Source organism: Olea europaea, chromosome 11 (genome assembly GCF_002742605.1).
Source record: "Olea europaea var. sylvestris chromosome 11, O_europaea_v1, whole genome shotgun sequence".
Lineage (NCBI taxonomy): Eukaryota > Viridiplantae > Streptophyta > Magnoliopsida > Lamiales > Oleaceae > Olea > Olea europaea.
The window spans coordinates 18,373,811-18,396,888 of NC_036247.1; the positions used below are offsets into that span (position 1 = coordinate 18,373,811).

Sequence of the window (23,078 nt, forward strand, 5' to 3'; positions counted from 1 at the left end):
AACTTGAAGTGCCAAGTCCAAATCCAAAACACTTAAGTTGAACTGGACTTGTTCACACCAGTTAGAGAAATTGAGCCCATTGAACAGTGGTACAGATGAAGCATGCGAATGCAGAGAAACAAGAACAGATACTGCAAAATATATAATGCTCTAACATTAATGCTTTGAGTTTTGACTTAAACACTTAGTTTAGATTCGGACAACAATAAATGTATACCGTAGTTCTCCTTTGGGTGATACTACGTTATACCATCATAATAAACATAGTGATGCTAATTAAATTTCACTTAATTGGTAATTAATCATACTCCAATTAACCATGTCTGTCATCTTTGGATATACAAAACACATCCAATTAAGTATATCAATTAACCACGATCATGTTCAAGATTAATAAAATTGACCGATCAACCTTTGGGCGATCCATAATAATTTTATAATCTATAAACGTCAATACACTCTTGACATCAATAATTTTAATGTCATTTCCTGTTATAAGCATCACATTATCAAGAATGTTTGATAAATAAATTATGTAATTTAATGTTTACATCCCATAATGTTTGGCCACTTTGGTGACTAACAAACAACATTAATTGAACATAAATTACATAAACAAAATATTTATCACATAATATTAATTTCAGATTTACGTACATTTGACCAGCCACAAAACACATGATAAATTAATTGAAGCAGTCATCTAATCACATAGTACAATTAATCGTTCATGTGAGGCAGTTAGTAATTAATATATATATGGCCCAGATACTTTAAAAATTCGACACCTAGACTACACTAATTACAGAATTACTACAGTAAATTAGGCACTCATTTATACTGTCATTTCAACAGTGAGCGTACCACCTTCTGTAGTTACTGTATAAAATTAATATGCACACAGTTCTGCCATTGTCTTGGAATTAGAGCCCTTTTGAAATAAACATTTGATACAAAGGCCAATTTGACATAAATATAGGCGTGCACTCTTTCCTTTCAATGTGTCAGGTTTCCAATTTCTATTCATATAATAATCATGTTATAAATGGTGATGGTCCCCATAAATTCATAGGCAGAAAGGTAGCCCAGAAACTTCCAAAATTATATACGTACAGTGGACGGCAGATCCACTTTTCATTGTGAAAACCAAGAAATCAACTTTTCTTCAACCAATAATAATTCATCAGGTTTGACAGAATTAATAATGTTTTCTACGGAAGTCATCCCATCCGTTAATTTACATAATACGTGAAACAATAATAAATGCAATTGATGTGTAATTTTTCTGATGAAACAGGGACTACTCTTTTCACAGATTAATATCGGTGCAGTAAAAAATCAAAGATCAATTTATTATTTTAACAGCAGTCAATCAGAAAACAGAAACATATTTGCAGCGGAATCTGTCATTCTTATTTTACGCATTGATCCATAAATCGATATGAAAAATTAAAGATCTATGAATGTAAAACATTAATCTTTAACGAAAAATCATGAATTCCATAACTTGGGCTCTGATACCACATGTAAGCAATTAATTCATACTTTAATGCCTAGATCTTGGAATTCTATGATTTTCACGTATGAGTAATTTGATCAAGTAACATACCTTGATCCATGAAGAAAATTGAAATTTATTAAATCTGCAAAAGAGAAATCAGTGAGAATAAAGAAAATTGTTCTCTCTCTTTTCCTTACTGTTCTTGAATGTAATTATTGATGGTTTTTCATTCACGTTAAAAAAGCAGAGAGAGGCATTTTTCTTTTAGGCCAAAACTACCCACTTTCCATCAAAGTGAACAGTTACAAAACTGTCACCTCTTAATGACCAATCAGATTTTTAATATATATAGACCAAATATTAATTTATTTATAATATTACGTGGGGCCACATTAATTGGTCTAACATTAGATTTCTAGACTAGTGAATATAACTATTATATGATAAATATAGTACACTATGGTAGCCTTTAATCTGGGTAACTTTAATCGTAATTATCACTAGTTTGTCTGGTTTAGATTCAGAATAGTGTGAATGCATCTCTTTTCCTTCCATTGGAGATCATCGAACACTTGCTGGACTCTATATAGTTGCTAAATGGTTCTGGAATGCTATTTCTTGACTGGTTCTATTCATCAACCTATATGGTGACATTCACTTGTTAATGAAGCATAGATTCCAGTGCAACTGAATGCTTTAATGCTTGGGTTTGGTGTTGACTAGAATTAGCCTAAATTTCTTGTTGCACCAATCCTGATTTAATTCAAACAAGTGTCCCCCTCCCCCGCCCACCCCCACCAAAACGTTGTGTCTTAGTAGCTTGATTAGTTTTCTTCAGCTTTTAGTTTTTATGGACGCGATGTTAGTTGCTGTATTTGTATGCTTGTAGGAAGAAACTAAATGGCTGGCCATAGGATTGCTCATGCCACTTTGAAAGGACCAAGTGTAGTAAAGGAGATTGTTATTGGAATAGCACTTGGCATTGCTGCGGTTAGTGTATGGAAGATGCATCACTGGAATGAACAAAGAAAAGTTAGGGCATTTTACGACTTGTTGGATACGGGTGAGATTACAGTGGTTGCTGCAGAATAATAAGTTTTTGTAGCTTTTCTGTCGTTTGGTATTTTGAACCTTGCCAATTGGCTCTTGAATCAGACATGGGCTCCTTTACTTTGGATTTCCAAGAATAATTATTTGAGTTTTGAAGCTTTACCGGATACTGGTTTAGTTTGTCTTAATTTTGATTTGATTGAATAACTTGATATTGGATATTAATTTGTACCGTGATGAGTTGCTCATTTGCGAACACACTTCCTCTTTGCTTTTTCGTGAATATTTGACACTGCTGAATCCATATATAATATCACACACACTAAAATACCATCCAATTATGTATTCAGGATGAGCAGAAATCCAGAAGATCTTTCACAGTGATTTGGGCAACATGTAGGTATAGAATAACTTTTGATGTTAAATTCAACATTTACAATGTCTACTCGAAATCTTGTTGTCCATTCTTGTGCTTCTTTTGTTTATATCTATAGTAGAGCATGTTCAATACATTCCATGAATTGTAATTTAGGTGGCATGTAAATAGAAAAATTCTTGATTTACATGGCAGTAATGTTTAATGAATAGATTGCTAAATTCAAATTTCATGTCTAATTGGTTACATCTGTAATTTATATTTCATCTCTTAAGTATATTTAATTGGAGAGAGAGAGAGAGAGAGATTAAATTATGGTGGATCATGTCCAAGAGGTTTTTACATTCTTTTTGAAAATGTCTATATTTTTCCTTGTCCTATCTAGACATTGTTTTAAATATCCATTGTGTGTATTCTATAAAAATCCCGTGAGAGAAACTTCCGTACGCCAAGTAGAGTTATTTTGACAAAGCTATTGCCATTCCAAGTGGATGAATAGAGAGCTTCGCTTCTAAATTTGTTCAGAGGATGGATAATGATAAATTAGTTGGATAGAATTCAATCTCAAAAGCAATTTGTAAGATAAGGGTGCTTAGAATTTTAATTCACGGGAAATAACATTTCGATAATGTTATGAACGTCGAGTTTATTGTAAAATCATTAATTTTTAGGGATAAAAATATCAATTCACTTTATTTTAAACATTTTTCGGATTAGTTATTAAAATTCAATTTATTTGTTTATTTATTTTTTTGAATAATCAGTGTACTTATAATTTTGTTTTCCATCCGTTGCTTTGTTTTATTTTTATTGAAAATTGTGATGACAAATACTGAATCGTTATTTTATTAATGATTGGGAGCAAGTTAGGCTTTCAAAGTTTTAGGGCCTTAGACGATAAATTATCATGAAGTTCTATACAATTTTTTTACAAAGTGTATTAGCATCAATTATGATCGAATGAAACAATTTCTCAAAATGAGGAACATTATACTTATAGTACACACCGTTTATTTCGTTTGAAAATTAATTTTTATTTTCAAGAAATAGAATAAAGGATTTTAAAAAACCATTAAGGATGGAAGTGTTGACTACTTTTTATTGTCCAAAATATTCTATATTTAAAAATAAAAATTTCGAAAGCAACAATCAGAACATGAATTAAAAGCTAAAAGGCACAAAATCCTCTAATTATTGGGTCTGGAATACCCCCATGTCGTCCTGTTCCGTCAATCCTGCTTTTAAATCTCAATAAATAGAAAACAAATTCCAAATAAATAAATAACAAATATTCTTTCATTTAAATAAAACAAAAAGAAAATAAGTAAAAAAAATAGAAAACTAATTTCAATTATAGTCCTAAATTTTTTTCCAAGTAAATACAAACAAATCTCAAATAAATAAATTGAAAAAAAAAATGCACACTAACTACTCTACCACAGTACCATGTGTAAAATCAGTTATTTTGTGGCCTATGTAATATTAAAGAATTAATTAAAAATAGTTAATATTACTAAAATCCTTTTGACCCAATTGAGAAGTGGCAGTTTTATAACTGTCCACTTTGATGGAAAGTGGAGAGTTTTATGGCACATAAGAAACTGCCTTTCTCTGCCTATAAACGTGAATGAAACTCATCAATTAATTAATTCAATTATAGAGATGAAAAGTGAGAGAACAGTTTCTTTAATTTAACAAATTCTTATTTTGCAGATTTAAACTTTTCAATTATTACCATGGATCAAGGTATGCTTCTTGATCAATTAAATTCATATGTGAAAATCATGAATTCTAAAGATTTTGGCATTAGAGTTTAATTTCTTACATGTGGTATCAGAGCCAAGATATGAAATTCTTGATTTTCCTCTAAAGATATACTGTTTTTCGTATGGAATCTTTAATTTTGTTACTAATTTATGGATACTAATTTATGGATCAAGTCATTACATCAAATCCCATTTGCTATCTGCATCAAATTAATTGACATCGTGTTCAAATTAATTGACTTTTCTATGGATCTGAGAGAAAGAGTCAGCCCTTCAAAGTCCATTATTTCGACATATGTGTTCCTGTTTGTCATTATTGATCATTGAAAGTTTAATAATAATAATAATAATAATAATAATAATTAAAAAAGGGCATAATGCGTTGGAATGGAACCAGCTACTGATGAAATCCATTAATGATTGGCCATTAATTGTAAAAATAGGCCTAATCCATTAGCTTATCCACGGCTCCATGTGAGGTTGCTGAATTTACTCAAAAAATGTCCTGTGCATGTATATACAATTTTGCCTTTAATGCTATATCGAAAGTGATGCTGAATTTTGACTGTTTTTATTTTGGGTAATAGATATTTATTTTCAGATTTTAATTTAAATTATGGATTAAGTTGAATTATATCTAGTTTAACAACTTTCAGTGCCTTGTTTATTTATTGTCAATAATGAATATTGTGTGGTAATTATTTTACAAGCAATAATTGTTATGGAAAGTGATTTATTCAAAGGTTTTGATAAGTCATTTATATGAATGTTTTATTTATGTGATTAATGTTGTTTGTTAGTTACCAAAGTGGTCAAATATTATGGTATATCCAACACTAAATTAAATAATTTATTTGTCAATTACTCTTGATAGTTTGATGCTTATAAATGAAAATGACTTTATTATTGGTGTCAAGAGTATATTGACGTTCATAGATTATAAAATTATTACGGATCCCCCAAAGAATGATCAGTTAATTTTATTAATCTTGAACAAGATCATGGTTAATTGATTTACTTGGTCGGATGTGTTTTTTATATCCAAAGATATCATACATGTTTGATTAGAGTATATTTAATTACCAATTAAGTAAAAATTAAATTAGCATAATTATGTCTATTTATGATGTTATAACGTAGTATTACCCAAAAGAGAACTACGTTATACATTTATTGCTATCTGAATCTGAATTAAGTGTTTAAATATAAACTCAAAGCATTAATGTTGGAGTATTTTATATTTTGCAGTATCTGTTCCGGTTTCCCTATATTCGCATGCTTCATCTGTACCAGTATTCAATGGGCTCAATTTCTCTGACTGGTGTGAACAAATCCAGTTCAACATAGGTGTTTTGGACTTGGACTTGGACTTGGCACTTCAAGTTGAGAAACCTGCTAATGTTATTGATGAGAGTAGTGCTGATGAAAGATCCTTCCATAAGGCTTGGGAAAGGTCTAACAGATTAAGTCTAATGTTTATGTGGATGACTTTAGCAAAGAATATCAAATCTACTATCCCTAAAACTAAGATTGTTAAGGAATATATGAAGTTTGTGGTTGAATGTTCCCAAACAGCTGACAAATCACTTACTGGCACACTGATGTGTACCTTAATCACCATGAAATTTGTTGGTTCTCGTACTATGCATGAGCATGTTATTGAAATGAGTAACATTGCAGCAAGACTTAAGACTCTTGGGATGACCGTGGATGAAAACTTTCAGGTACAATTTATCATCAACTCCCTGCCTCCTGAGTATGGTCCATTCCATATGAACTATAATACCTTAAAAGTTAAATGAAATGTGAATGAATTGCACAGTATGATCGTGCAAGAGAAGATGATGCTTAAGAATCAAGAAACTCATTCAGTTCATTTCGTAAGTCATCAAGGAGTTGGAAAGAAATATAAGAAAACATCTGGAAAGGGCATTAAGCAAAGACCATTAAAGATAAATGAGTCTTCTGCCCAAATCCACAATAAGGAACACAAGAAAGATATGTGACATTCTATTGCAAACCAGGGCACCATAAAAAGGACTGCCTGAAACGTAAGGCATGGTTCGAAAGTAAAGATCAGATTATTTCTTATGTATGTTTCGAATCTAATTTGGCAGAAGTTCCTTATATTACTTGGTGGATTGATTTGGGATGTACCACTCATGTTACTAATACGATGCAATAATTTTTGTCAATCCAGATCATAAATCTAAATGAAAAGCTTGTCCTCATGGGAAATCGAGTCAAAGCTTCAGTTGAAGCCATTGGAACCTATCGTTTGATCTTGGATACTGGACATCATTTAGATTTATTTCAAACACTTTACGTACCTTTTATTTCTTGCAATTTAGTTTCTTTATCGAAACTTGATTCTGTTGATATTTCTTTGATGGTGGAAATTGATGTATAAATTTGTTTAAACAAAATCATCTTATCGGTTCTCCCATTCTTTGTGATGGTTTATATAAATTAAAGCTTGATAACCTCTTTGTCGAGACTCTTTTGACCTTGCATCATAATGTTGGTATTAAACGTGGTTTACCGAATGAACAATCTGCTAACTTGTGGCATAAACGTTTGGGTCACATATCCAAGGAAATGATAGAAAGATTAGTAAAGAATGAAATCCTTCCTAACTTGGATTTTAGAGATCTTGGAACTTGTGTGTATTGTATTAAGGGTAAACAAACCAAACGGAACCACAAGAAGCACACAGCTTCTTGAAATAATACACACCGATATATGTGGGCCTCTTGATGTTCCATCCTTTGGTGGAGAAAAGTATTTTAACACCTTTATCGATGATTTTTTACGTTATGGTTTAAGTCTATCTGCCACATGAAAAGTCTCAAACTGTAAATACTTTAGAGATCTTTGTCCATGAAGTTGAATGGTGATTAGACAGAAAGGTGAAAATTATTAGATCTGATAGAGATGGTGAATATTATAGAAAGTATAATGAAACTAGGCAACACCCTGGTCCATTTGCTAGATTTCTTGAAAGAAATGACATATGTTCTCAATACACTATGCTAGGCACGCCACAACAAAATGGTGCGACTGAAAGACGTAATCGTACTCTAATAGAAATGGTTAGGTATATGTTAAGCAATTCGTCTTTATCCATTTCTTTATGGATATTTGCATTAAAGACTGCTATGTATCTGCAAGACAGGGTTCCTAGTAAGGCAGTTTCAAAGACTCATTTTGAACTGTGGACGAGAAGGAAACCCAGTTTAAGGCACCTGCATGTTTAGGGTTGCCCGACAGAAGCAAAAATTTATAATCCACATGAAAAGAAACTGGACTCAAGAATAGTCAGTAGATTTTTCATTGGTTATCCAAAAAATCAAAAGGGTATAGATTTTATTGTCTTAACCATAGTACTAGAATTGTTTAAACTGAAAATGCTAGGGTCATTGAGAATGGTGAAGGTATTGGGAGTTTGGAACCATGAAATGTGGAAATACAAAAAGTTAGAGTTCAAGTTTCTCTACCATCAACTTCTTCTAATGTTGTTATTCCTTAAATTATTGAACGGCATGGCAATTTACCCGAACAACAAATAAATGATCAAACACCCCACATTGAAGTTGCCACTGATGAACCTGCATTAAATGAACCACAATAAATAGCACTAAGAAGGTCACAAAGACAACGTAGACATGCTATTTCTGATGATTATGCGGTTTACCTACAAGAGTCTAAATTTGACTTGGGAATTGTCAATGATGATCCAGTTTCATTTTCACAGGTCATTGAGAGCGCTAATTCTGATAAGTGGTTAGACACTATGAAAGATGAGTTGAAATCTATGAAACATAATGAAGTCTGGGATCTCATCGAATTACTAGAATCATGTAAAAGAGTTGGGTATAAATGGGTCTTTAAGACCAAGTGCGACTCTAATGGTAATATCGAACGATATAGAACTAGACTTGTTGCCAAAGATTTTACTTAGAAAAGTGACATTTTCGCTAGTCTCTAAGAAAGACTTGCTCAAAATTATAATGGCTCTAGTAGCTCATTATGACTTAGAATTACATCAAATGGATTTGAAAACTGCCTTTCTAAATGGAAATTTAGATGAAGAAGTTTATATGGATCAGCTTAAAGATTTTCCAGTTGAAGGAAATGAACACATGGTGTGTAAGTTAAAGAAATAAATATACGAACTTAAACAGACTTCCCGTCAATGGTATCTTAAGTTCAACGATACCATTACTTCCTTTGGATTTAAGGAAAATGTCATTGATCGATGTATATATCTAAAGGTTAGTGAGAGAAAGTTTATATTTCTAATTTTGTATGTTGATGACATCTTGCTAGCTACTAATGATCTTGGTCTATTACATGAGACTAAGAAATTTCCCTCCAAACATTTTAAAATGAAAGATATGGGAGAGGCAACCTATGTGATTGGAATTGAAATATTTCGTGATAGGTCATAAGGATTTTTGGATTGTCTCAGAAAGCATATATCAATAAAGTTTTAGAGAGATTTAAGATGGAAAATTGTTCAGCGAGTGTCGTTCCAATTCAGAAAGGAGACAAGTTTACTTTCATGTAATATTTTTAAAAACGAATTGGAAAGCAAACAAATGACAACTATTCCTTATGCATCTCTTGTTGGGAGTTTAATGTATGCTCAGACTTGCACCAGGCTAGACATCAGTTTTGCTATCGGAATGTTGGGTAAGTATCAAAGTAACTCGAGAATTGATCATTAGAAAGCTGCAAAAAAAAAGTATTAAGATACTTGCAAGGAACGAAAGATCACATGCTTACTTATAGGAGATCTGATAACTTTTAGGTCGTTGGATATTTGGATTCGAGCTTTACTGGATGTGTGGCTACTAGAAAGTCCACATTTGGCTATCTGTTACTCTTGGCTGGAGGGACTATATCATGAAAAAATGAGAAACAGTCGGTCATTGTTGCATCCACTATGGAAGCTGAGTTTTTGGCATGCTTTGAGGCCACAATTCATGAAAATTGGCTGCAGAACTTTATTTCAGAGCTTGGAATTGTCGATAGTATTGCCAAGCCCCTGAAACTTTATTGTGACAATTCTGCAACGTTCTTCTTTTCAAAGAACGACAAGTACTCTAAAGGTGCTAAACACATGAAATTGAAGTACTTTGCCGTTAAAGAAGAAATTCAAAAACAAAGGATGTCAATTGGGCATATTAGCACATTCTTATGATTACAGATCCATTAACGAAAGGATTGCCACCAAAGACATTTAGCCCTTGTTTGAGCCCCATTTTTGGGGAGAAAATGAATTTTTGAATAGTGTATTGATGGGAAATGTGTGGTTAAAAAATAATTAAAAGTTTTAAATTTACATGTAATATTATTTTATTGAAAAACATGTGGTTGAAATGATGTCAAAATATTGTTTAAGAATTTATTTTTTCGGAAAGAATGTGATTCAAACAAGGGCTTAATGAAAATGTCGAAAGGATGGGCTTATTGAAAATTATCATTTGACATTATTATGTAATTTATGATGCTTATGTATTGACACTTTGAGCTCATTTATGTATTATTTTTGACAAAATATTATTCCTATCATAACTGTTGGTATATGTACGTGAATGGATTATGTGAATGCTGATAGGGATAATCTTTTCGAAGACATTATTGTAATGCAATTATCGAACTTCTCATTATGTGTGATGTTGGATGGGACTAATACTATAGTATATGGAAGGAATTATGCTTATATGATGGTGTAAAATTGCCATGATTCTTATTAGTCTTTACTTAAAAATGATATATTAAGTGACCAATATATGATGGATTTTAGTTCATGATATACGCATTATGTTATATATCACATAATGAAACAATATATTACACGGGCCAAGTGAGAGAATGTAAAACCAAATATTTTGTGGCCCATGTAATATTAAAGAATTAGTTAAAAGTGGTTAATATTACAAAGTGGAAATTACATCCATACCTACTTTTCAAAATCGATATTCTAAAATCATAGGCAAGGTTTTACTGTTCAAAAATAAGATGTTTTTAATATTAAATATTATAATAAATATTTATTTCAACCCTAATTTATTTTCATTTCTCTCTCTCTCTCTCTGTCCATTCGTCCGCCGCCCCTCTCTCTTCCTCTTTCATTTTAAGACTTTGGCAGCCGGCGATGAAGCTGCTCCAGCCAACATCGCAAGCGCCCCGTCACTGGATAAGCCGCCGATGGCTCAACTGGTGTAGTGATGAGCGCAAAGGTGCTGCGGCGACGCCCATTTCCACTGCGTGCAGAGATCTCTACCTGTTCGGCCCATTGGTGATGTGGTGACGTCGCTGCTGAACTGCTGTTTGTCGTGAATTTGAGGAGGTCATGGTGGTTGTTGTTCACAAGGCGGTGGTAGTGATGAAGTGGCGGTGGTAGCAGCATCGAGTTTTGGGAATTTTTTGTGAATGTGGTGTGATTGAGATAATGCTTGTGATTTTTGTTGGTGCCATGGTTGGTGGTGGTGCTGTGCGATGGCGGTGTTGGGAAACGGGAGGTGTGGTGGTGGTGTTGTGCGGTGCGGTGGTGGGATTGGGAAACAGGAGGTTATGGTTTGGAGGTGGTGGTGCAGGGTGGGTGGAGGACAGGGTGCAGTGGTGATGAGTTTTTTCTCCAATTTGGGTGCGATTGTGATAGTTACCTTTGTGCTAGGTGGTGTTGGAGGTTTCTGATAGCTTTTGTTGGTGGCGTGGGCGGAGGTGATGCCTGTCGAGGTGGATTTGGCAATGGTGATCATGGTCGTGTCGGTGATTGTGGTTACAAGTGTTGGTCACAGATTATTTGGTTAACTGTGACCGTTAAATTGGTTAATCTATGACCAATAAATAATAAGTGACCAATAAAAAAGATAAAATGTGACCAAAGGAATAATATATGATCTAAAAAATTAATAATTTGTGACTGTCTAATAAGTTATAATCTATAATATTTGTAATTTGTGACCTACAAATTTTTTTATTCGTGACCAAAAAATAATATGTGACCTATAAATTTTTTGATTTGTGGTCGAAAAATAAGTTATGACCAATAATTTGATAAGTTGTGACTAAAAATTAATCTACGACTAATTAATTTTTTTATTTGTGACCGATGAACAAACTGTGACAAAAAAATAATGTGACTTATAATATTTGTAATCTATGACTTATGTGACCAACAAACAAATCGTGATCTACAAAATTTTTAAATTGTGACCTTAAAAAATCTTCATTTGCGATCGAAAAATAATTTGTGACTTATAAAATTTTTGATTTGTGACCAATAAATTGATAAGTGTGACTAAAAATTAATTCGTAACTAAAATTAATAAATAATACGTGATCTAAAAATTGTGTTTGTGACTTATAATTTATTGAGTTGTGACCGAAAAATTAATCTGTGACCTATAAAATTTTTGATTCGTGATCGAAAAATAATATGTGACCTATAAAATTTTTAATTTGTGACCGAAAAATAAGTTGTGACCAATAATATGATAAGTCATGACTAAAAATTAATCCGTGACTAATTATTTTTGGATTTGTGACCAATAAACAAATTGTGACTTACAAAATTTTTGAATTGTAATCGTAAAAAAATTGGTGACATAAAATTTTTGATTTGTGACCAAAAAATAATAAGTAACTAATTATATTGTTAATTTGTGACCAAATTGTATAGATCCGTGACCTAAATATATTTAATTAATAAAATAATTAATTAACTAATTAAATTATAAATAATTATTAATAAAAATCTTATTTTAGAAATTTAAAACTTGTTTTCTTGTTTTTGAAATGTGCCATAATTAATTTCTTAGTTATGAAATTTTTCCTGTTACAAAAATCCTATTGATCCAATTGAAAAGTGACAGTTTTCGAACTGTCTACTTTGATGGAAAGGAGTTTTATGGCTCATAGGAAAATGTCTCTCTCTACCTATAAACGTGAATGAAACCCATCAATTAATTCATTTAATTACAGAAATAAAAAGTGAGAGAACAGTTTCTTTAATTTAACAATTTCTTATTTTGCAGATTTGAAATTCTCAACTATTGCCATAAATCAAGGTATGTTTATTGATCAATTAAATTCATATGTAAAAATCATGAATTCTAAAGATCTTGACATTAGGGTTTAATTTCTTACACCATGCCCTTACTCCACCCAATCCCATACTTCATCGTCTTCGCCCAACAAAAATCAGAGAATGACTCATTGTTCTTTCCCAACTTCACCCCCAATCCCATTCAAATTTTTCTTACTCTCACAAACTGATTGCAAAACTTAATAGCCTATTCGTGGTTTAAATAATAGCAATTCATCCCTCCCTTTTACGGTATCTTACAGCATTCAACTTTGAGTTGGAGTAAAATCCATTTTCCAACCACATTTGCACTCCTCGTTGAAGGTTGCTGCATATTTTGTGCCCAGAAATTACTGCCACCATATTGTCCACAAGAGAAAAGAACGATAGTGTTTTATGCTGAAGGAGAGTTTAAAAAAAAAAAGAAAAGAAAAGAAGAAAAAACTCTAAATCTACAATCAAAGAGCCCTATTTCAACTGAAAGTGGAAGAGTGATTCGAAGCTAGAACCTCTTAATTCAATTTCAGTTCAAAAAACTAGCCTCCATACATCACAAAAAAAAAAAAAAAAAAAAAAAAAAGGGGAAAAAAAGAAGAAAAAAAGAAAAAAGAAGAAGAAGGAATTCTAAAATCCAGTTCATGGTATTTTGTAAATCAATGAAGTACGTAGGTAAACAATCGCATGCTTTTCGGAGATAGGCAATAAGACGAGCAGCAAAAGTCGCAGGCCTGGACAAAAAAAAAAAAAAATCAAAAAATTGATCAAATCAATCAATTCGAACTCATTCGAGCTGGTTTGGGTTGATTTTACACAGATAATCAGTTTGGTCTGATTTTTTTTTTCAAACAAAATCATGGTGTCGATTTAATCATAATTTGAAGCCTCAAATTACTGGTTAATTGAACCAACCCAACTTACTTATATATTTACATTTTGTTTTTGAAGAAAAATAAAAATAAAAAGATAAGTCCTGATTTCATAACTTGATATCAATTTCCTTCAATCTATGATGTTGTCGATGAGTAATAGTATTAAAAATTTTCTTTCATAAGCTCATTATGCTATACTTAGCATTTTTCTCCACTTAAGCAATCTTGCTATATAAGCATAAAAAGCAACAAAATTCTTAAATTTTCTATTGATCTGTTTCCACTAATATGATTTTATTTGTTAGTCAATAGTTCTTGTAATATAAAGTTAATTAGTTATTTTAGTTCTTGAATCTAAGTGGGAAAAAAATTCAATTTGAACTAAGAGTCTAAACCAACTAATCGAACCAAACCAAACCAAATGGTTCGATTCAAATTAAGAATTAGGAGGGTTGCTTTGTGATGAAATTCACTAAAATCGTCTAATTTGGTCTAAATTTTGAGTTGGAGTTGAAACCAACTCAAACCAAATCTTGCCCAGACTTAAAAGCCATAGCATGAAAGAAAGAACTCAAAAATAATATCGTTTAATCAACCTATACAAGAAGGATACGTTGATTGAATCCCAAAGCAAAAGGGGTTGACATTAAACCAATCCGTCAATCGAAGAAGGTCACTGGAAGTAATTCTATCCGTGCAATGTTCGATTATATTCTGAAGATGAAAAAAATTCTAGAGAGAGAGAGATTTTAGAGAGAAAAGTTGTATGTGTGTGTATTATCTGATAGAGAGAGATGTATGTATATGTTAAGCCCCTTTTTGGAATTTATTTTCTATCTATTTGGGGCTTGTCTGACCATACCTGAAAAAAAAATTGGGACTGTAGTTGAAATTATTATTTTTATTTAAAGAAGATGGTATATTCATCATTTTCAATATTTTTATTGAGAAATAGACTATACAGACCTTTTTTTGTCAATTCCTATATAGGGTGGGATTGCGCACCATATCTAATAGGTGTGGGAGTTTATTATTATTATTATTATTATTATTCCCTATTTATTGAGATTTAAAGACAAAATTTACGGATCAGGACGACAAATGGGTATCCTTTCTTGTGATATTTAGCCTGAATTAAATATATTATTAGGTATGAAGATACCTGTATTATTTGCACTATTACATATACTTGTAAGAAAATGTCACAAATAAATAATTGGGGAAAAAATCATTTAATATAAAGATATTCATTTTATGCTACTACATATATATATTTTTTTAATCAAAATTACTACTTAATGTCATAATAAGACCACTTTTAGTGTATATGAAACTTTCCTTTTGGTATAAGTAATTGAAATCATCAAACAAATGTAAAACCATGACATTAAATCCAAAGGCTGAAAATAAGGAAATTCAAATTCAAACTGATATTTCTTGCTACGTTGCTGTCATCAATTCAATTGTGATAATAGATAATCGTCGATTGTGTCATCCTCATTTTAGAATTTCTTCATTTTGTGAGAGATCGATTTTTGATTACTGGTTGAGTTATCTTGCAGATCTTTGTAAGACTGGTTAAAGACACATTTTCATCACAATATTTTTACCTACATATTATCTGTTATGTTTTTTTATTTTGAATCTACAATTTTACTTTCGTGATCAAGGTCGGCCCTGGGAATTTAGAGGCCCTAAGCGTTTAATTATTATGAGGCTTCTCGACACAAAATTTATTTTACAACTCTAACAATATGTAAATATTTAAATAATTAATACTTTTATATTAGTAGACAAAATGGAAAAGGAATGTTTCTTACACTTATATTTCAAAAAATATGGAACATAATTAGAGCATGTTTATCCAAATTAAATTCGAAGAAAAAAAGAAAACATAAGATGATAAGAAAATGAACTAAAAACTTATAAGATGTACTTTCACTTTCATAATAAGATCTTCATGTAAATTAAAGCTTACATCTCCGGTCTGTACATTTTTCACCTTTAGATTTGATGCTAAATAACTCAATAATTTTTTTTGCAGCTTCATTACTTTTACTTAGTATGGTGTCATAAGTGCTTAAGGATCAAGATTACATCCACACACAGACACTTACTTTGTAAGATTGGTAGATTTATCTTGCAGATCTTTGTAAGACTTAAAGACAACATTTTCATCGCAATATTTTTACCTACATATTATTTGTTGGTTTTTTTTTTTTTTTTTTTTTTTGAATCTACGATTTTACTTTCGTGACTTCCATATATTTGTAAACATTTGGTGCAATTTATTTTGATTATTCTTCAATAATCATTGACATTTCAAGATTTGTTACATTGATGAAGGTGAAAATGATAATTGGGAAAATGTTGGCCCAAGGAACAAAACTCCAAGCACAAGAGAAGTCTTTCATCCATTCAAAATTAAGTGAAATTTTTGAATGTCAATTGATAACTGTTGTGAAGGCAAGAGGTGACTAAGGTTTGAACTTGTCAGCTTGCAATTTCATTTTATTTTATTTTTTTTAAATTTTATTACATGCATCCTCTCTGTAATTTTCTTCACATAATCCACTTGTTGTTGATTTTAATTCCTTAATATAGACTTAATTCTTGAGAGTTGGTTTGCTATTTTGACAAAATCAGATGTAAAATCTTCCAGGAATTCCAATCTAACATCATTTCTATATAATCTAGTAGAGAATTGCCCTGCAAATTTATCATTCTTCTCAATTTCTTTGTTTTGGTAATTCTCAACGTCTTATAATTTTTTCAGACTACACATTATTTCCTAAAATAATTTGGGCATAAATTGAAAATATTTTCTTATTTTTTAACCATGCACATACCCGGTCCTATGGCTATGGCGAGGCCAATGAGACTTGTGCCTCAATGCCAAAATCGGAGGGGGCCTAATTTTTGCCCAGTTTTTATTTTTAATTTTTTTGTTAAATGAAGTAAAAGGAAAATAAGTTTTTTTTTTCTTTTTATCTTTTTCGTGGCTGTCTTCTCCTCTTCTTTCTTCTTCGCCACAATCCATAGGCGACGGCTAACAAGGTCAGATATTTTTTTTCTTCACTCAAATTTATATATAGTTTATGGGCCTGTTTAAGTCATGTTATTCCAAAAAAATACATTTTTAAACAGTGATTTGACATTATTTCAACCACACATTTTTAATAAAATAATATTACACGTAGATAAAAAACTTTTTCTTATTTTTTAACCACACATTTTCCATCAATACATTATTCAAAAATGCATTATGACCAAAATAATGTGGCTCAAACACCCCCTATGATGCATTGGAAATTAGATATTAAGACTATCAAAGCTTGTTGATTCTGATGAATATCGGAAAACTAGACAAAATATGGTGAAAATGTCTCAATATTTTATTGAATAATTTGACATATCTAATAAAAGAGTAAACCCTAGTCATGTTTAATAAAATCATAGGTTCAGAACTAAACCTTAAAGAAATTGAAAATTAAGTTCTTCTTTCCTAGAAAAATGTTTAAGTTTATAAATAGTCCCGGCCTCTATGAGACTTTGGAGGGTAGAGAGGTGTTTTTGAATTCGTTGCAGTTATGTTTATTTGCCAAAGCAGGGCCTGTACAAATTTTCGTATCAAATTTGTGATATTTTACAATTATTCTTGCACTATTATTGGTATTTTCTCGTTGCTTTTATTTGTTTGAAAGTTCGTCGTTTTTGTCTACCATTGAAAAAATTACTAGCTTTGTGGGGATTTAGAGGTTATGAATCTTCTAAATTTGTTAGAAGAATTTGTTTGCTGCATAAAATTGATATAAAGATTTTAATCGATTTGCAAAACTCATTGAATGTGGTGAGAATTTAAAATTTTTGACTTTTAAAGCCATTTTCTTGAGTAAAAGCTGTTGATACCTGGAGCACAAAAGAAAATGTATCGATGTTCTTATGGAATACTTTTTGAGAAAAGGAATTGCAATTATAAATGTTGAATTCCAACCTTGAGGGCCCCCACCGCTCCGTCTCTAGAGCTTTGTAAGAGAGGTAAATCGCGGGATGTGCCATAGCAGGTCAAGGAACAAGAGCTGTTTGTACACTGCGCTTACAAGGAGTTCAATTTCATGTCTCAAGAATCGAACCCCCACACTGCGACTGCCAGTAAGGCATGAGATAACATCACTCATGTCCTTTGTACCACTGGACTATGCTCCGGAGGGCAAAGGAAATGCAATTATATTCTTACAGATAGTTGTTGAGAAGCATCTAAACAGGATTCACAGGATATGAGTTAAAAAGTGTTAGGATGAACTAGTGATTACATGTAATGAGTTGATATGATATCAAAAGCTGGTTGTTGGATCGTAGAATTAAAACCCCAATGTGCTGTCTTTTCTTATCTGAAATGACCGTGTTTATGGTTGGACCATATACCTGAATAGTTTGATTAAGTGCTCTGGTGATCATGATTTAATATTGTTCACTTGGATGATTTTTTTTCCTGTCATGATGTGATCTAATATTGTTCACTCCAATGATTATTGCTTATTGATTTTATGATTTCATAAGATTTCTGATGAAATTGCAATTTGCAATACGATTCTGAATTTATGATGAATGGATTAATGCAATAGAATTTTATATTCGTATTGGTGTTTGATATTAAATTTTTATTTCAGGCTTGATTGCCTGTGAGTTGTGACGGTGGAATTCTCAAGGCGTGATTCCATAATTTTTGTCGAAATTCTACTTATTGGAAATGTTTGAAGCTTATCGGCTCATATAATTGTGGTTTGATCGACTTATATGATTGGTTATTGCAGAATTAACAATTGCACAAGCTCACGTAGTAACTATATTGAAAACTTTAATTGTGAGATGATTGACTATGATATCAATAGAGAAAGAAATAGTTGAGTAGTTAAATTATTTAGATTTGATTAATGTTTTTGCCTCTAAAACATCAAGGCGAATAGTATTTAACTAATTATTTGTTGGTTTTGTTGTTTTATAATAGAAATATTTTGTTTAATGTGTTTGTTTGTTGTTTAAATGTTAAGTTTTAAGTTAGCAGTAAGTTGTATAATACATTGTTGAATTTTGCATTTTCGTTGATTTTGGAGCCTAATTTATGAACTTCGCCTCGAGCTTCGACAATTATAGGACCGACCTTGACCACACATTCTCCAAAAATTCACCGCTCCAAAACTCATTTTCCCTGAATATTCTATAAAATGAAGCCCAAACAAGGGCTATATCAATTTGGCTTCTTGAAAGGAAAGTATAAAGGGAAAGTAATAGTTTTGAGAAGTGCAAGGACTTGAAGTGTGTCTTGTTAGCAAATTCAGTTTGAGGTCTCGGAGACGATATGCTATATTTTATGGGATCATTTCTTTTGCTCCACCTTAAAATTTTTCTTGAGCTTGTCCAAACAATAGGAGATGCACTTCGATTGTTTTCTACGCCATCACTGAAAGGATACCGAGCATCAGCAACTCGATTTTTTTTTTCAAGAATTAAATGTATTTTGAACAAGAGTTCAAAATTTTCTTCATTATACAACTTAGTTCTATCCAATCCTCCCAATGGAACATGGCTTAAGAATAATGGGGCATTAAGTTAGGATCGTTGAACTTTAATATGGTTGGAAGGGACATAAAGAGAAAATGAAAGGAAAAGAAGAGCATAATCCTTGGATTTTGTAAATCAAAATCCTTGTTTAGACAGAGAAGCAAAGTGGCTTTATGACTCATTCATTCATTTTTCCTGATGATTTCTTCAAGCATATGTTCCAAAGGCATCTCAATTCATTTTCTTGTTATTCCCATTATCTTTTTCTTGTTATTCCCATTATCTAGACAAAATTTGTAATTTATGCTTTCATCTAATTTAGACAGTACACACCATTTGACTAAAGATTTTGCTCAATGAACAACGCATGATATGGTTAGAAAACATATAAGGATTGCCCTCTTGAGTATGGCATAGTGGTAAGGCAACATTTATGTTGGAAGACAAACGTCCTGTGGATGCAAAGTTATGGGGCGCTTTGTTGTCCCTTCGAGGGTTTTGTCTGCACGTTGGCTCCTCCTTTGAATGAAATCCAATGGGATTCGTAAAGGGAGGTCCATGTGGAGGAGAACTGCATCCCAAATGTTCGGTCCAAGTGTGTATAAGTTGTATCCGTATCTAGATTCACCCAGGTGGTAGACCAAGGGGAAAGCCACCACTCTTTATGATTAGTCGGGTGAAGTTCAGACACCCAAGTCACCAAAAAGAAAGAAAAAAACTTATAAGGGTATGTTGGGATCAAGTCAGCCACATTCAGATTCATTGAATATAATTATAATAAAAAATTCTAATAGAATCTTTATTATAACACATGTGTATGATAATGGAAACCATACTTGTAACTGCATAGATTGACATCACATAAATGAGTATTATTACTTGTGAAGTTCCAACAATAAGATACATTTCATTTTTAAAATCAAATCGGGCAAGTAACGGTATAATATGTCCCACTAAATGTTTCATAGATGGAACGTGAGAAAAATAATTTTGTACAGCAGAAATTGTGTTCACTTATTGAAGGTAAGAAACAAGAACATAACATAATCTATCATTTACTGAGCATTAAAAAACATAGATTAAAGATTTACAAGATGAAAATAATTCTAAGCCTACTCCACTTTCTTGAGAACGTAGTTCATTAAAATTGGCTTTGATGCCTACGTAAGCCTTAATCTATCAATTTATTCATTTAAAAAAAAAAATTAGGGGCATCACATTGCAGACTAAAAACAATTTACCTAAGCCCAAAAGAAGTTCAAGACGAACTTCAGATAAATTGTATAAGATCGAAATAAACGTATAAAATCATGATAAAATCATAGGTAAAACATTCCTTTACAGATTGTGTAGAAGCGTTACTATTATGATATCTTAATTGCTATGAAACCAAAATATTTTTGTTACATATTATATACGAAGACAATAATAATGAGCAAACAAAATTGCAATGCTTATCAACTTGTGACAAGTTGAAAGCACATAAACCATATTGCAATTATTCGAAAAATGCGTCAGATTAGAAATGTCGATGTAAAAGTTCATTTTTATTAGGATAAACATATATGTACCGAATTTGGGTTACCTACTCTCACATGCACTCGGGCCCGCGTGCATTTAAAAATTCAGGCCTGTGGGACCCACCCTCCTATTGTGTGTGTAGGTAAAGAATTCGATAAAAAAGTGGATGTACATCTAGTATTATCATTTTTATTAATCCTACTAATTATCGAGTCCATGAATCACGGATTTATAGTTAATGGAGGGGTTTGTTTGATTGATTATAGCATGAACGGTTAAATTTGTTTGATTGAATTATAGCGTGAACGGTGGGATTTGTTTGATTCAAGGAGGAGTTAAGTGATTTGCAGATTATTAATTTTATTTCTTTTTTTTTTTCCTTTAGTATTTTGGGAATACAAATTATTGAATAGTAAAAACGGGAATTTTTACGTAACAAGAGTGGCTATTGTAATTTCCGCTAAATAAATTTTTTAGGTTTTCAGAACTTTGAGGCCCCTTATATCATAAGGCCGAAGGCCACTGCCTAAGTGAAGAGTAATGAATGTAGAAAATAGAGTCGGAGAAAAAATAAATTTTAAAAAAGGAAGCTTTTGATAAGAGTGGACGTCAACTTTGATTGTGAAATTATAAGTGAGAAAAGAAAATTTGTATGTCACCTTTCGTCTCCCTCAATAATCATATTCGAAATGACGAATCTGTATTCCAAAATAAGTTGGAGGAAAAAACGCTTAGCAGAGCAGGAATGATACTGTACCATAAAACTTCATGTTTCACGGGGTCCTTGAAAAATGAGTATCACACGGAAAACCAAGACCACTTAGAATTATGATTACTATTGCCAGCACGATGATTCAGTTTTCCACTGCACCATTAAATTCAAGCAATATGATGTTAGTACACCGAGCTTGAAAAGAGGGGACTAGCATCCAATAAAAAAATCATGGACCCCATCAGATTGATGATGGTAATTAACATAAAACGTTTATACTTTTCAAATTTATTGTGGAAAATGTCATTATCTTTCATTTTTTGGTATTTTCGCTCCTACCTTCCACATTTTTTTGCGCTAAATGTCATTTTCATCTATTTTTGACAATTTTATCCTCCTATTCAAATAAAACAAAAAGAAAAAAAAATAGCGAACTAATTGCAACTATGGTCCCAAATTTTATTGGCTTGTAAGTTCTTGACCATTTTTCAACCAGCCAAACTGTTCAGTCCCTATCTTATGGGGTTGTAAGTTTTGCCTTTTCCCCTCTATTAAGAATTGAGATTCTATCTATAGTAAAACAATTTTACTGAGGCGGAGTATGTTGAAGTCGAGTGTTCCATGGCGGCAAGAAGAACCGCAGGTGGTGGTGAAGCGAGCGCAAAAATAGTTGCGTGATTGCAATTTGTAATTTTTTGAAAATTTGTAACTCATTTGTAATTTTTTAAAAATTTGGAACCATGATTGCAATTAGTTCTCTAATTTTTTTCTTTTCTTTTCTTTTTGTTTTATTTGTATAGGAGGGTAAAATTGTCAAAAATGGATGAAAAGGACTTTCAGCGCAAAGAAAGGTGGAAGGAAGGGATGAAAATGCCAAAAAATGAAAAATATGAATGTTTTTCATAATAAATATGAAAGGCAAGGATGTTTTGTATCAATTACATATCAATGATTGTCAATGGAGTGAACATGTGGGTAGCGTTTAATCTATATGGATGAAATTTTAAAGAGAACTGCCAATGATAAATACCGTCAAAGTAGGAGAACTTCGATTCTTCATCGTGGAATTACAGCCAGAGACGGATTTGGGTGGGGGACAAGACAGGGCTGTAGTCCCAGGCCCAATAACTTTTTTTTAAAGGTATTTTTTATTTTTTTTATATAAAAAAATCAGTTTTTTATATATAATTTTTTTTTTCACATATTAGCCCGATTTGAAATTTTATAGTCCCATTTTGAATTCAATCTTATCCTAGATCTGATTACAGCCATTTTTTTTCCTTCCCTCTCTCTACTGTAAGTTTTTCCTCCATGTTCTCTGAATTTGCTTTGCTTTTGTCTTGAGATGAAATTGATTGTTTGTCTTCGAAATGACAAATCTGTGTTCCAAAATAAGTTGGAGGAAAAAACGCATAGCAGAGCAGGAATGATACTGTACCATAAAACTTCACGTTTCACGTGGTCCCCGCAAAATGAGTATCACACGGAAGACCAAGACCACTTAGAATTAGGATTACTATTGCCAGCACGATGATTCAGTTTTCCAGAGCACCATTAAATTCTATCCGGGTGCTGCCTGTCCCATCAGATTAGTGATTGTCAATGGAGTGAACATGTGGGTAG

General features: G+C 31.9%; 3 protein-coding genes across 3 annotated transcripts in view; all 3 read left to right on the forward strand.

Moving 5' to 3' along the window:
- Positions 1–1,956: 1,956 nt before the first annotated feature.
- LOC111404927 (probable cytochrome c oxidase subunit 5C-1) lies at positions 1,957–2,716 on the forward strand. Its single transcript, XM_023033650.1, has 2 exons — positions 1,957–2,126; positions 2,391–2,716. The coding sequence occupies exon 2, from the start codon at positions 2,402–2,404 to the stop codon at positions 2,591–2,593; it is 192 nt and encodes a 63-aa protein (XP_022889418.1). The 5' UTR covers positions 1,957–2,126; positions 2,391–2,401; the 3' UTR covers positions 2,594–2,716.
- A 2,477-nt stretch (positions 2,717–5,193) lies between these two features.
- LOC111404548 lies at positions 5,194–6,545 on the forward strand. The gene is made up of 3 exons (XM_023033339.1): positions 5,194–5,260; positions 5,942–6,417; positions 6,516–6,545. The coding sequence occupies exons 1-3, from the start codon at positions 5,194–5,196 to the stop codon at positions 6,543–6,545; spliced, it is 573 nt and encodes a 190-aa protein (XP_022889107.1).
- A 15,901-nt stretch (positions 6,546–22,446) lies between these two features.
- The window catches only part of LOC111404549 (hypersensitive-induced response protein-like protein 2), a 4,715-nt gene continuing 4,083 nt past the window's right edge, over positions 22,447–23,078 (forward strand). Inside the window, exons 1-2 of the mRNA XM_023033340.1 lie at positions 22,447–22,596; positions 22,982–23,074. Coding sequence (XP_022889108.1) covers positions 22,447–22,596; positions 22,982–23,074 — 243 coding nt within the window. The remainder of the gene's footprint in view (positions 22,597–22,981; positions 23,075–23,078) is intronic.